At 42.8% G+C, this 12,776-nt stretch overlaps 1 protein-coding gene across 1 annotated transcript in view; it reads left to right on the top strand.

Moving 5' to 3' along the window:
* LOC123729879 (interleukin-6 receptor subunit beta) overlaps positions 1 to 11,580 on the top strand; it is a 34,981-nt gene extending 23,401 nt beyond the window's left edge. The window contains exon 13 of the mRNA XM_045706451.1: positions 10,900 to 11,580. Within this exon, the coding sequence (XP_045562407.1) occupies positions 10,900 to 11,010 (111 nt within the window). The 3' untranslated portion in view covers positions 11,011 to 11,580. The remainder of the gene's footprint in view (positions 1 to 10,899) is intronic.
* Positions 11,581 to 12,776: the final 1,196 nt, after the last annotated feature.

Genomic DNA, 12,776 nt, shown 5'->3' with positions numbered 1-12,776 from the left:
AACGGAAATGGCGTCACACCAAACTGGAAGTCTTTCGACTAGCTTGGAAAGACAGTACCGTGCAGTATCGAAGAGCCCTCACTGCTGTTCGATCATCCTATTTATCCAACTTAATTGAGGAAAATAAGAACAATCCTAAATGTTATTTTTGATACTGTCGCAAAGATAACTAAAAAGCAGCATTCCCCAAGAGAGGATGGCTTTCACTTCAGCAGTAATAAATTCATGAACTTCTTTGAGGAAAAGATCATGATCATTAGAAAGCAAATTACGGACTCCTCTTTAAATCTGCGTATTCCTCCAAAGCTCCGTTGTCCTGAGTCTGCACAACTCTGCCAGGACCTAGAATCAAGGGAGACACTAAAGTGTTTTAGTACTATATCTCTTGACACAATGATGAAAATAATCATGGCCTCTAAACCTTCAAGCTGAATACTGGACCCTATTCCAACTAAACTACTGAAAGAGCTGCTTCCTGTGCTTGGCCCTCCTATGTTGAACATAATAAACTGCTCTCTATCCACCGGATGTGTACCAAACTCACTAAAAGTGGCAGTAATAAAGCCTCTCTTGAAAAAGCCAAATCTTGACCCAGAAAATATAAAAAACTATCGGCCTATATCGAATCTTCCATTCCTCTCAAAAATGTTAGAAAAAGCTGTTGCGCAGCAACTCACTGCCTTTCTGAAGACAAACAATGTATACGAAACACTTCAGTCTGGTTTTAGACCCCATCATAGCACTGAGACTGCACTTGTGAAGGTGGTAAATGACCGTTTAACGGCGTCAGACCGAGGCTCTGCATCTGTCCTCGTGCTCCTAGATCTTAGTGCTGCTTTTGATACCATAAATCACCACATTCTTTTGGAGAGATTGGAAACCCAAATTGGTCTACACGGACAAGTTCTGGCCTGGTTTAGATCTTATCTGTCGGAAAGATATCAGTTTGTCTCTGTGAATGGTTTGTCCTCTGACAAATCAACTGTAAATTTGTGTTCCTCAAGGTTCTGTTTTAGGACCACAATTGTTTTCACTGCATATTTTACCTCTTGGAGATGTAATTCGAAAACATAATGTTAAATTTCACTGCTATGCGGATGACACACAGCTGTACATTTCAATGAAACATGGTGAAGCCCCAAAATTGCCCTCGCTAGAAGCCTGTGTTTCAGAAATAAGGAAGTGGATGGCTGCAAACTTTCTACTTTTAAACTCGGACAAAACAGAGATGCTTGTTCTAGGTCCCAAGAAACAAAGAGATCTTCTGTTGAATCTGACAATTAATCTTGATGGTTGTACAGTAGTCTCAAATAAAACTGTGAAGGACCTCGGCGTTACTCTGGACCCTGATCTCTCTTTTGAAGAACATATCAAGACTGTTTCAAGGACAGCTTTTTTCCATCTACGTAACATTGCAAAAATCAGAAACTGTCTGTCCAAAAATGATGCAGAAAAATGAATCCATGCTTTTGTTACTTCTAGGTTGGACTACTGCAATGCTCTACTTTCCGGCTACCAGGATAAAGCACTAAATAAACTTCAGTTAGTGCTAAATACGGCTGCTAGAATCCTGACTAGAACCAACTAATTTGATCATATTACTCCAGTGCTAGCCTCCCTACACTGGCTTCCTGTTAAAGCAAGGGCTGATTTCAAGGTTTTACTGCTAACCTACAAAGCATTACATGGGCTTGCTCCTACCTATCTTTCCGATTTGGTCCTGCCGTACATACCTACACGTACGCTACGGTCACAAGACGCAGGCCTCCTAATTGTCCCTAGAATTTCTAAGCAAACAGCTGGAGGCAGGGCTTTCTCCTATAGAGCTCCATTTTTATGGAATGGTCTGCCTACCCATGTGAGACGCAGACTCGGTCTCAACCTTTAAGTCTTTACTGAAGACTCATCTCTTCAGTAGGTTCTATGATTTAGTGTAGTCTGGCCCAGGAGTGTGAAGGTGAACGGAAAGGCTCTGGAGCAACGAACCGCCCTTGCTGTCTCTGCCTGGCCGGTTCCCCTCTCTTCACTGGGATTCTCTGCCTCTAACCCTATTACAGGGGCTGAGTCACTGGCTTATTGGTGTTCTTCCATGCCGTCCCTTGGACTCAACCCACTTGAGTGGGTTGAGTCACTGACGGGGTCTTCCTGTCTGGGTTGGCGCCCCCCCTTGGGTTGTGCCGTGGCGGAGATCTTTGTGGACTATACTCAGCCTTGTCTCAGGATGGTAAGTTGGTGGTTGAAGTATCCCTCTAGTGGTGTGGGGGCTGTGCTTTGGCAAAGTGGGTGGGGTTATATCCTGCCTGTTTGGCCCTGTCCGGGGGTATCATCGGATGGAGCCACAGTGTCTCCTGACCCCTCCTGTCTCAGCCTCCAGTATTTATGCTGCAGTAGTTTATGTGTCGGGGGGCTAGGGTCAGTCTTATATCTGGAGTATTTCTCCTGTCTTATCCGGTGTCCTGTGTGAATTTAAGTATGCTCTCTCTCTCTAATTCTCTCTTTCTCTCTTTCTTTCTTTCTCTCTCCCGGAGGACCTGAGCCCTAGGACCATGCCTCAGGACTACCTGGCATGATGACTCCTTGCTGTCCCCAGTCCACCTGGCTGTGCTGCTGCTCCAGTTTCAACTGTTCTGCCTGCGGCTATGGAACGCTGACCTGTTCACCGGACGTGCTACCTGTCCCAGACCTGCTGTTTTCAACTCTCTAGAGACAGCAGGAGCGGTAGAGATACTCTCAATGATCGGCTATGAAAAGCCAACTGACATTTACTCTTGAGGTGCTGACTTGTTGCACCCTCGACAACTACTGTGATTATTATTATTTGACCATGCTGGCCATTTATGAACATTTTAACATCTTGGCCATGTTCTGTTATAATCTCCACCCGGCACAGCCAGAAGAGGACTGGCCACCCCTCATGAAATGTATGCATTCACTACTGTAAGTCGCTCTGGATAAGAGCGTCTGCTAAATGACTAAAATGTAAATGTAAATGTAGGTTTCTTCCTAGGTTTTGGCCTTTCTAGGGAGTATTTCCTAGCCACCATGCTTCTACACCTGCATTGCTTGCTGTTTGGGGTTTTAGGCTGGGTTTCTGTACAGCACTTTGAGATATCAGCTGATGTAAGAAGGCCTATATAAATACATTTGATTTGATTTGATATACCTGCTGGAGCGCGTGCTACAGGTGGGTGCTGCTATGGTGACCAGTGAGCGGAGATAAGGGGGGACTTTACCTAGCAGGGTCTTGTAGATGACCTGGAGCCAGTGGGTTTGGCGACGAGTATGAAGCGAGGGCCAGCCAACGAGAGCATACAGGTCGCAGTGTTGGATAGTATATGGGGCTTTGGTGACAAAACGGATGGCACTGTGATAGACTGCATCCAGTTTATTGAGTAGGGTATTGGAGGCTATTTTGTAAATGACATCGCCGAAGTCGAGGATCGGTAGGATGGTCAGTTTTACGAGGGTATGTTTGGCAGAATGAGTGAAGGATGCTGTGTTGCGAAATAGGAAGCCAATTCTAGATTTAACTTCGGATTGGAGATGTATGATGTGAGTCTGGAAGGAAAGCTTACAGTCTAACCAGACACCTATGTATTTGTAGTTGTCCACATATTCTAAGTCAGAACCATCCAGAGTAGTGACGCTGGACGGGCGGGCAGGTGCAGGCAGCGATCGGTTGAAGAGCATGCATTTAGTTTTACTTGTATTTAAGAGCAGTTGGAGGCCACGGAAGGAGAGTTGCATGGCATTGAAGCTCGTCTGGAGGGTTGTTAACACAGTGTCCAAAGAAGGGCCAGAAGTATACAGAATGGTGTCGTCTGCGTAGAGGTGGATCAGAGACTCACCAGCAGCAAGAGCGACATCATTGATGTATACAGAGAAAAGAGTTGGCCCAAGAATTGAACCCTGTGGCACCCCCATAGAGACTACCAGAGGCCCGGACAACAGGCCATCCGATTTGACACATTGAACTCTATCAGAGAAGTTGTTGGTGAACCAGGCGAGGCAATCATTTGAGAAACCAAGGCTATTGAGTCTGCCGATGAGGATGTGGTGATTGACAGAGTTGAAAGCCTTGGCCAGGTCAATGAATACGGCAGCACAGTATTGTTTCTTATCAATGGCGGTTACGATATCATTTAGGACCTTGAGCGTGGCTGAGGTGCACCCATGACCAGCTCTGAAACCAGATTGCATAGCGGAGAAGGTGCGGTGGGATTCGAAATGGTCGGTAATCTGTTTGTTGACTTGGCTTTCGAAGACCTTAGAAAGGCAGGGTAGGATAGATATAGGTCTGTAGCAGTTTGGGTCAAGAGTGTCCCCTCCTTTGAAGAGGGGGATGACAGCAGCTGCTTTCCAATCTTTTGGAATCTCAGACGACACAATTTCGGCAGATAATTTTTGAAAGAAATGGTCCAGATTGTCTAGCCCGGCTGATTTGTAGGGGTCCAGATTTTGCAGCTCTTTCAGAACATCAGCTGACTGGATTTGGGAGAAGGAGAAATGGGGAAGGCTTGGGCGAGTAGCTGTGGGGGGTGCAGAGCTGTTGACCGCGGTCGGGGTAGCCAGGTGGAAAGCATGGCCAGCCGTAGAAAAATGCTTATTGAAATTCTCAATTATAGTGGATTTATCAGAGGTGACAGAGTTTCCTATCCTCAGTGCAGTGGGCAGCTGGGAGTAGGTGTTCTTATTCTCCATGGACTTTACAGTGTCCCAGAACTTTTTTGAGTTTGTGTTGCAGGAATCAAATTTCTGCTTGAAAAAGCTAGCCTTGGCTTTTTTAACTGTCTGTGTATATTGGTTTCTAACTTCCCTTAAAAGTTGCATATCACGGGGGCTGTTCGATGCTAATGCAGAACGCCACAGGATGTTTTGTGTTGGTTAAGGGCAGTCAGGTCTGGAGAGAACCAAGGGCTATATCTGTTCCTGGTACTAAATTTCTTGAATGGGGCATGCTTATTTAAGATGGTGAGGAAGGCATTTTAAAAACATAACCAGGCATCCTCTACTGACGGGATGAGGTCAATACCCTTCCAGGATATCCGGGCCAGGTCGATTAGAAAGGCTTGCTCACTGAAATGTTTCAGGGAGCGTTTGATAGTGATAAGTGGAGGTCGTTTGACCTCTGACCCATTACGGATGCAGGCAATGAGGCAGTGATCGCTGAGATCTTGGTTGAAAACAGCAGAGGTGTATTTAGACGGCAAGTTGGTTAGGGTGATATCTATGAGGGTGCCCGTGTTTACGGCTTTGGGGTGGTACCTGGTAGGTTCATTGATAATTTGTGTGAGATTGAGGGCATCAAGCTTAGATTGTAGGATGGCCGGGGTGTTAAGCATGTCCCAGTTTAGGTCACCTAGCAGCACGAGCTCTGAAGATAGATGGGGGGCAATCAGTTCACATATGGTGTCCAGAGCACAGCTGGGGGCAGAGGGTGGTCTATAGCAGGCGGCAACGGTGAGAGACTTGTTTTTAGAGAGATGGATTTTTAAAAGTAGAAGTTCAAATTGTTTGGGTATAGACCTGGATAGTAGGACAGAACTCTGCAGGCTATCTCTGCAGTAGATTGCAACACCGCTCCCTTTGGCCGTTCTATCTTGTCTGAAAATGTTATAGTTAGGGATGAAGATTTCAGAGTTTTTGGTGGACTTCCTAAGCCAGGATTCAGACACGGCTAGGACATCCGGGTTGGCAGAGTGTGCTAAAGCAGTGAATAAAACAAACTTAGGGAGGAGGCTTCTAATGTTAACATGCATGAAACCAAGGCTATTACGGTTACAGAAGTCATCAAAAGAGAGCGCCTGGGGAATAGGAGTGGAGCTAGGCACTGCAGGGCCTGGATTCACCTCTACATCACCAGAGGAACAGAGGAGGAGTAGGATAAGGGTACGGATAAAAGCTATGAGAATTGGTCGTCTATGACGTCCGTAATAGAGAGTAAAAGGAGCAGGTTTCTGGGGGCGATGAAATAGCTTCAAGGTATAATGTAAAGACAAAGGTATGGTAGGATGTGAATACAGTGGAGGTAAACCTAGGCATTGAGTGATGATGAGAGAGATATTGTCTCTAGAAACATCATTGAAACCAGAAGATGTCATAGCATGTGTGGGTGGTGGAACTGAAAGGTTGGAATAGGTATAATGAGCAGGGCTAGAGGCTCTACAGATGACAGGCTAACCATGGAGAATACTAAACATGATGACAGGCTAACCATGGAGAACACTAAACATGATGACAGGCTAACCATGGAGAATACTAAACATGATGACAGGCTAACCATGGAGAACACTAAACATGATGACAGGCTAACCATGGAGAATACTAAACATGATGACAGGCTAACCATGGAGAACACTAAACATGATGACAGGTGTCGTGTCTTTGGCTATGCCGGATTAAGTGATATGACATCCTATTCTATAAAATCATTTCTCTGTAATTAATATTACCTGATTAAGCTAATCAGGTAGATAATTAACTAGAAAGTCGGGGCTGTCACGCCCTGACCATAGAGAGCCTTTTTATTTCTCTATTTGGTTAGGTCAGGGTGTGATTTGGGTGGGCATTCTAGATTATTGTATTTCTATGTTGGCCTGATATGGTTCCCAATCAGAGGCAGCTGTCTTTCGTTGTCTCTGATTGGGGATCATATTTAGGCAGCCTTTTCCCACTGGGATCATACTGTGGGATCTTGTTTTTGTTAGGTATCTGTGTAGCCTGCAGAACTTTACGTTTGTTGTTTTTGTATTTTGTTGTTTTGACGGTGTTCATTTTTAATAAAGGAAAAATGTTCGCCTACCACGCTGCACCTTGGTCTCATCCTTCCGGCGAATGTAACAGAAGATCCCACCAAAAACGGACCAAACAGCATGGCCAGGAGGAGTGGACATGGGAGGACATCCTGGACGGCAAAGGATCCTGGACGTGGGAGGAGATCAAGACCGGAAGGGATCGCCTCCCATGGGAACAGGTGGAAGCAGCGAGGGAGGAACGGCGGCAAGATCGGGAGTCACATCAACGACGGAACTCCCCAAATACAGGTGTGCCAAGCATGTAGCGTCATACCCAAGAAGACTCGAGGCTGTAATCACTGCCAAAGGTGGTTCAACAAAGTACTTATTAAAGGGTCTGAATACTTTTTTTATATATACATACATTTATTTAACTAGGCAAGTCAGTTAAGAACAAATTCTTATTTACAATGACAGCCTAGAAACTGTAACGATCGTCGTATATACTGGACCAAGGCGCAGCGGGTTGAGTGCTCATTTTATCTTTATTTTGAGACACGTAACAAAAAAACAAAACAAGAAAACGTACAAAACAAACAGTATTGCAGGCTAACACAGCAGTGCAACAACAACTTCCCACAAAGGGACAGGTGAAAACAGGCCTACTAAAGTATGACTCTCAATCAGCAACAACGATGTACAGCTGTTCCTGATTGAGAGCCATACCAGGCCAACAAAGAAATACACAACATAGAAAAACATAGAAATACAAAACAAGAACATTACCCAAAAACCCCGGAACACATAAATCAAACACCCCACTTACATAAATACATATCCCATTCAGGGGCGAAAATCTGATATCAACTTTGGAGGGGACAATTACATGACATTTTCTCAAGAGCAATTCCTGAGGGGGACACCAAAAGTAGTGCTGTAACACATAGCCTACATTGTAATATGGTAAATGTATATTGAGGAACCAAAGAAATAAGGTGTTTGCCGTACTCCTAACTACCGGTACCTAAAACTACACAACTAATCACAACAGCAATACCATTGCCTTTAACAAATCTTAGTTCAGTCACCAGTTTAAGTTGAGAGTGGGGGTATCCATGGCATTTTCCAATTATGTTCCTATTTTACAAGTCAAAAATGTTTAGAACCTTTCATAATGTTGCCAAACAAAGACTCAAAGTTACCTGAGACTCCCTGTCTCTGCCAGTCTGTCCCTGCATATCTGTCCCCAACTCTGCTGTCTGTGTGCCATCTGTTGCCTGCTCTGCCTAATGACATCATTGTGAAACATTTCCATTAGAATTTAATTTCTTTCTTATGAACATTTTATCAACTAGTCTTTGAGATATTAGGCTACTAGGGTTCTTACTATGCGTTTTGGTGTATTGAAAAATACTCTGATGTCCGTCTTTTATTATTCTGCCATTTTTCTACCTGGCTGGCTGGCTGGCTACACACACAGTGTGTAGGTTATTTACAGTAGGAGATGGGCTTCTATCATCTTCAATCATTCTATTTGGGCTTCGATCTAAAAGGTAGCTAGCAAATGTGAAACGGATTAAAATGACAAGAGTTGACAGCTGTATGAGTTCACCATATACACAACATATGCTGCAACCTTTTGTAATTTTAATAGTTTGTTTCATATTGGCTGGCTTCCAACAATAGCTGAATTTGCAAAGCTAGCGAGCACCAATTCAGTTTCAGTGGTGTTTGCTATAATCTTTGCTACCCGGGTTAAATAAAGGTGAAATAAATAAATAAAAGTTAACTTGCGACAATTTAGCTTTTGCAACGAGACCATTAAATATATTTAAGACAATGGTAGAAGAGAGTGTAGTTCTGTTCAGTTTGGATTTCAGTTTATCGCTAACCTTATCACAGGGACTTTGAAGCACTAACTTACATCATCTGCATGCTGATTCCATCTTTGACGACGCCACATAAATGGAATAGGTACTAGCTAGCTTAATAGTTAATATTTGCGCGCTAGCTCTGCATATTCAGCTAGTGTGTGTGCGTGATTGACTGGATTAACCTCACGTCAGTTACGTTCATTGAGTGCCTTTCAGACAGTAGATACGACCTATCTGTTACCTAGCAAACTAAGGAACTGGCAGTGGATCAAACCATTGTGAGGCAACGGGTGGGGGGGTTGCAATCTTTTGAAACTTAAAAACGCGCTATTAAGTGTCTATAATCAGCACAATTGCTTTCATTGCGTATTATTAATATTATTTAAATTACATAGTTCTGTTTCAGTGATATATTGGGGGGGACAAATCATATTTTTCCCAGGATGGGGGGGTCGTGTCCCCCCCGTCCCCCCCGGGATTTCCGCCCCTGATCCCATTAAACCCCGAACCACATAAAACAAATACCCCTTGTCACGTCCTGACCAAACTACAATAACCAATAACCCCTTATTCTGGTCAGGACGTGACAGTGGTTAGAGCATTGGGCCAGTTATCGAAAGGTTGCTAGATCGAATCCCTGAGCTGACAAGGTAGAAATCTGTCGTTCTGCCCCTGAACAAGGCAGTTAACCCACTGTTCCTGTCACGTCCTGACCAAACTACAATAACCAATAACCCCTTATTCTGGTCAGGACGTGACAGGAACAGTGGGTTAACTGCCTTGTTCAGGGGCAGAACGACAGATTTCTACCTTGTCAGCTCAGGGATTCGATCTAGCAACCTTTCGATAACTGGCCCAATGCTCTAACCACTAGGCTACCTGCCTCCAATAAGGTTGGAACGTAACAATATGTGGAAAAAGTCATGGGGTCTGAATACTTTCCGAATGCACTGAAAACATAAATAAATAAAGTCCTTAAAAATAGGCTACTACACATAAAAAAAAGATAGCCTACAGTCGGAAGGGCCCGCAATTTGCGCAGCTCATGCTGCAAATACCAAATAGATGATTGTTGAGTTATGACTGTCAGTGAAAAGCAGAGACCCAGCCAGGCATATCACAATATTTAAAAATACAATCAGGAAAAACTGTTTTAAAAGCAAATGGCTATTACTGTAAAAAGATGACAATGAAAAGACTCCAATTTGTCTTTTACTTATCAAAATGATTAACTTAATTGAGCAAACAGTAGCCTATCTTATTGGCACTTATTGGCATCTTATCGGCCATATCCCCTGTGAGTGTGCATATTCACTGTCTTTATCATTGGATCAGTGCCACTTTTGTTTGTTTTTGGACAATAATTTCCTCCTTCAGGTTAGATGGACGTCATATTGTATTCGTGTCGCCCCTTTTCGTAGGCCGATTATATGGATCAGACAACATCGTATTTATTGATCTGTTTGTCATTGTCAACAGAGTAAGCTACCCTGTAATTGTTGTACTATTAAAAGAAATGCGTGTGTACACTTGGGTGTCCCGTACCAGTAAGAAAGGGTGAGACTGTTGCAGCTGTTGGATAGATAGCCTCGGCCAGAATACTGTCACAGAGGTCGATGGTGGTTGTGAGAGAGGGGTTATCCAATGGGCGGAGAAGTTTGTTGATGTTTGAGAAGAGCTCTCTTGGGTTTCCTTGTTCATACCTTATGATGTTGGAGAAATAGGCAGATTTGGTTGTGGCAAGTGAGTCCTTGCAGTTGTGAATGTGGTCTTTGTAGGCCTCCTTGAGCCCTGTTCCGTTTGTAGAGCCGTTCTAGTTGTCATCTTGTGGCTTTCATGGCACGCAGCTCAGGATTGTACCATGGCGCTGGGATGTTGAAGGAGACCACCCTCCTTTTAAGGGGGAAAAGAACTTCCAGGTGGGAGGAGAGTTCACTGTTGTAATGAGCCACCAAGTCAGTCATTGCATGAGGGTCAGGGGGGTCATGTGATTGCAGGTAGGGGTTAGGGTTTAGGGTAGGGACGTCCCAAGGATCCACAATTGCATACTTTTATATACCAGATGGCAAAATTGGACTGTGCCCTAAAAAATGGAAAAACACAGATTTCTATTGTACATATCTGTAGACAATGATCTCATTGAAGATCTCTGGAAGTCCACATAAAAATACACGGAGTAGGACTAATTTAGTGAAGCATTTATTTTATTGATTACTCTGTATTGCACGTTTATGCTATATTATTTGTCTAACCAATAAAACATGTTCTAAGTTATTCTCTTTATTTTTCAGAATCTCAGAGGAGAGAACACCATTTCAAATAAAGCCCCAGTGTCCCCACTCCCCCAGCAGGGGGGCAGAAACCTATTGATGTTGATTGTATGTGGTAATGTGATTTCTTAGGACGTCTGAACCTTGTTCTTTGTTTTTCTGTTATATGTTCTGAATTTGTTTGTTATAACACACTGTGAGGTTTTCATTGGCATCTGTACAGTACTTTGAATATTGTTTTTATCCAATCAAGTCTCATTGTGACCTGGCAAGTCAAAGTAAGGCCACTTGCAAAGTAAATCAAGTAATATATGTTTCATCTGTTCTATATATATCCTTTATATGCTGTAATATCGTATCATCTACTGATGCGTGTCTAACTCCTGGTACGTATTTACTGCAGTTTCTTTTAAGAGCTGCTGTGTTATAAGAGAGGCTAGAAGGCTGTCACACCAGGCTAGAACATCTAGCCCCAGGTCTGGTGCTGATGAAGAAACAGAAACACAAGTTTTCCCAGTTCCTCTGAGTCCTACTGTTGCTTGGTGATGTTAATTCTACAGTCCCAGCAGGACTTAGAAAACTCCCTTTGCTTTTGTAACTCATAGAGTTGTAATGTTTCCACATACTGAGTCCAGTACTTTGTAACGATAATGTTATTACAATGTTTAGAATTATATTTAGTAAATAATTACTTGCCTTGAATTCTGTGACTAATCACTTTAGACTAATCATATAACCTTAATAAAATATATAAAAATATCTTTATTATAAATACGTCACCATTAATGTAGAGTGCCATGGATTTCCCCCAAAAATCCCAGTAGACACTGATCTATGGAAATGCCCTAAAATATCCCCATAAGTTTTATGGCACATGTACACAGTCAGTCAGTAACACAGGCAACTCCCCAATAGTCAGCTGCTATCCACTGTGTGCACTGTAGGCTACTCTGAGAAACGAACTGCTTTACCACCAGCAAGACTGACAGGGGCTGGTGCAGAACGCACGGATGATTTCTGCTCTGCTTTCCTTTATTGTTGCTGTCAGTAGCTACAGTAGGTTTCCATCCAATTGGGAACAGATTTTCATGCAAATATTCTAAAATCCGCATAACAGCAATATGTGCATTTTCCCACAAGAGATGTTTCCATCAAATTGACTTGTTGTGAATAAAAGGCTGTGCATGATGACGTAGTGCACAAAAATTACTTTTTGCTGTTAAATTCCCATATACCAAATAAAAAAATATAAGTTAAAGGAAAATTCCACCCCAAAACTTATCTGCTAACTTTCAAAATACAGAAATACAGCCGGTATGATCATATGATTCAAAATGCATCATAGAGGCTGTATTTCTGTATTTTGAAAATTACATATCTTGAAAACTTCATTGCTGAGATGCAAAACATTTTGAGACTATATCAACAATGGAAAAATGAAATGAATATTACAAGAGTTTTTTGTGGAGTTTTCCTTTAAACCTCTACGGGATCGGTGTCCCCCCCCCACGGGATGGTTGAGCAAACGTGCACTTATGTGATTAGCATGACGTAAATAACAAGAACATTTCCCAGGACATAGACATGTCTTATATGGGCAGAAAGCTTAAATTATTGTTAATCTAACTGCACTGCCCAATTTACAGTAGCTATTACAGTAAAAAAAAGACCATGCTATTGTTTGAGGAGAGTGCACAACAACAACAAACTTTTATCACAGCAACTGGTTTGATACATTCACCTCTGAAGGTAAATAATGTACTTACATTTTGTAATTTTTGTAATCTGATTTGTCATCCTGATGGTCCCAGAGATAAAATGTAGCATAGTTTTGTTTTGATAAAATCTATTTTTATATTCAAATGTAGGAACTGGGTTCTACAGTTTGAATCCCTGCT

The sequence above is a fragment of the Salmo salar genome, chromosome ssa23 (genome assembly GCF_905237065.1).
Source record: "Salmo salar chromosome ssa23, Ssal_v3.1, whole genome shotgun sequence".
In the NCBI taxonomy this organism is placed as follows: domain Eukaryota; kingdom Metazoa; phylum Chordata; class Actinopteri; order Salmoniformes; family Salmonidae; genus Salmo; species Salmo salar.
Note: the sequence above shows the minus strand (reverse complement) of the source record. Positions and strands in the feature narration are given on the sequence as shown.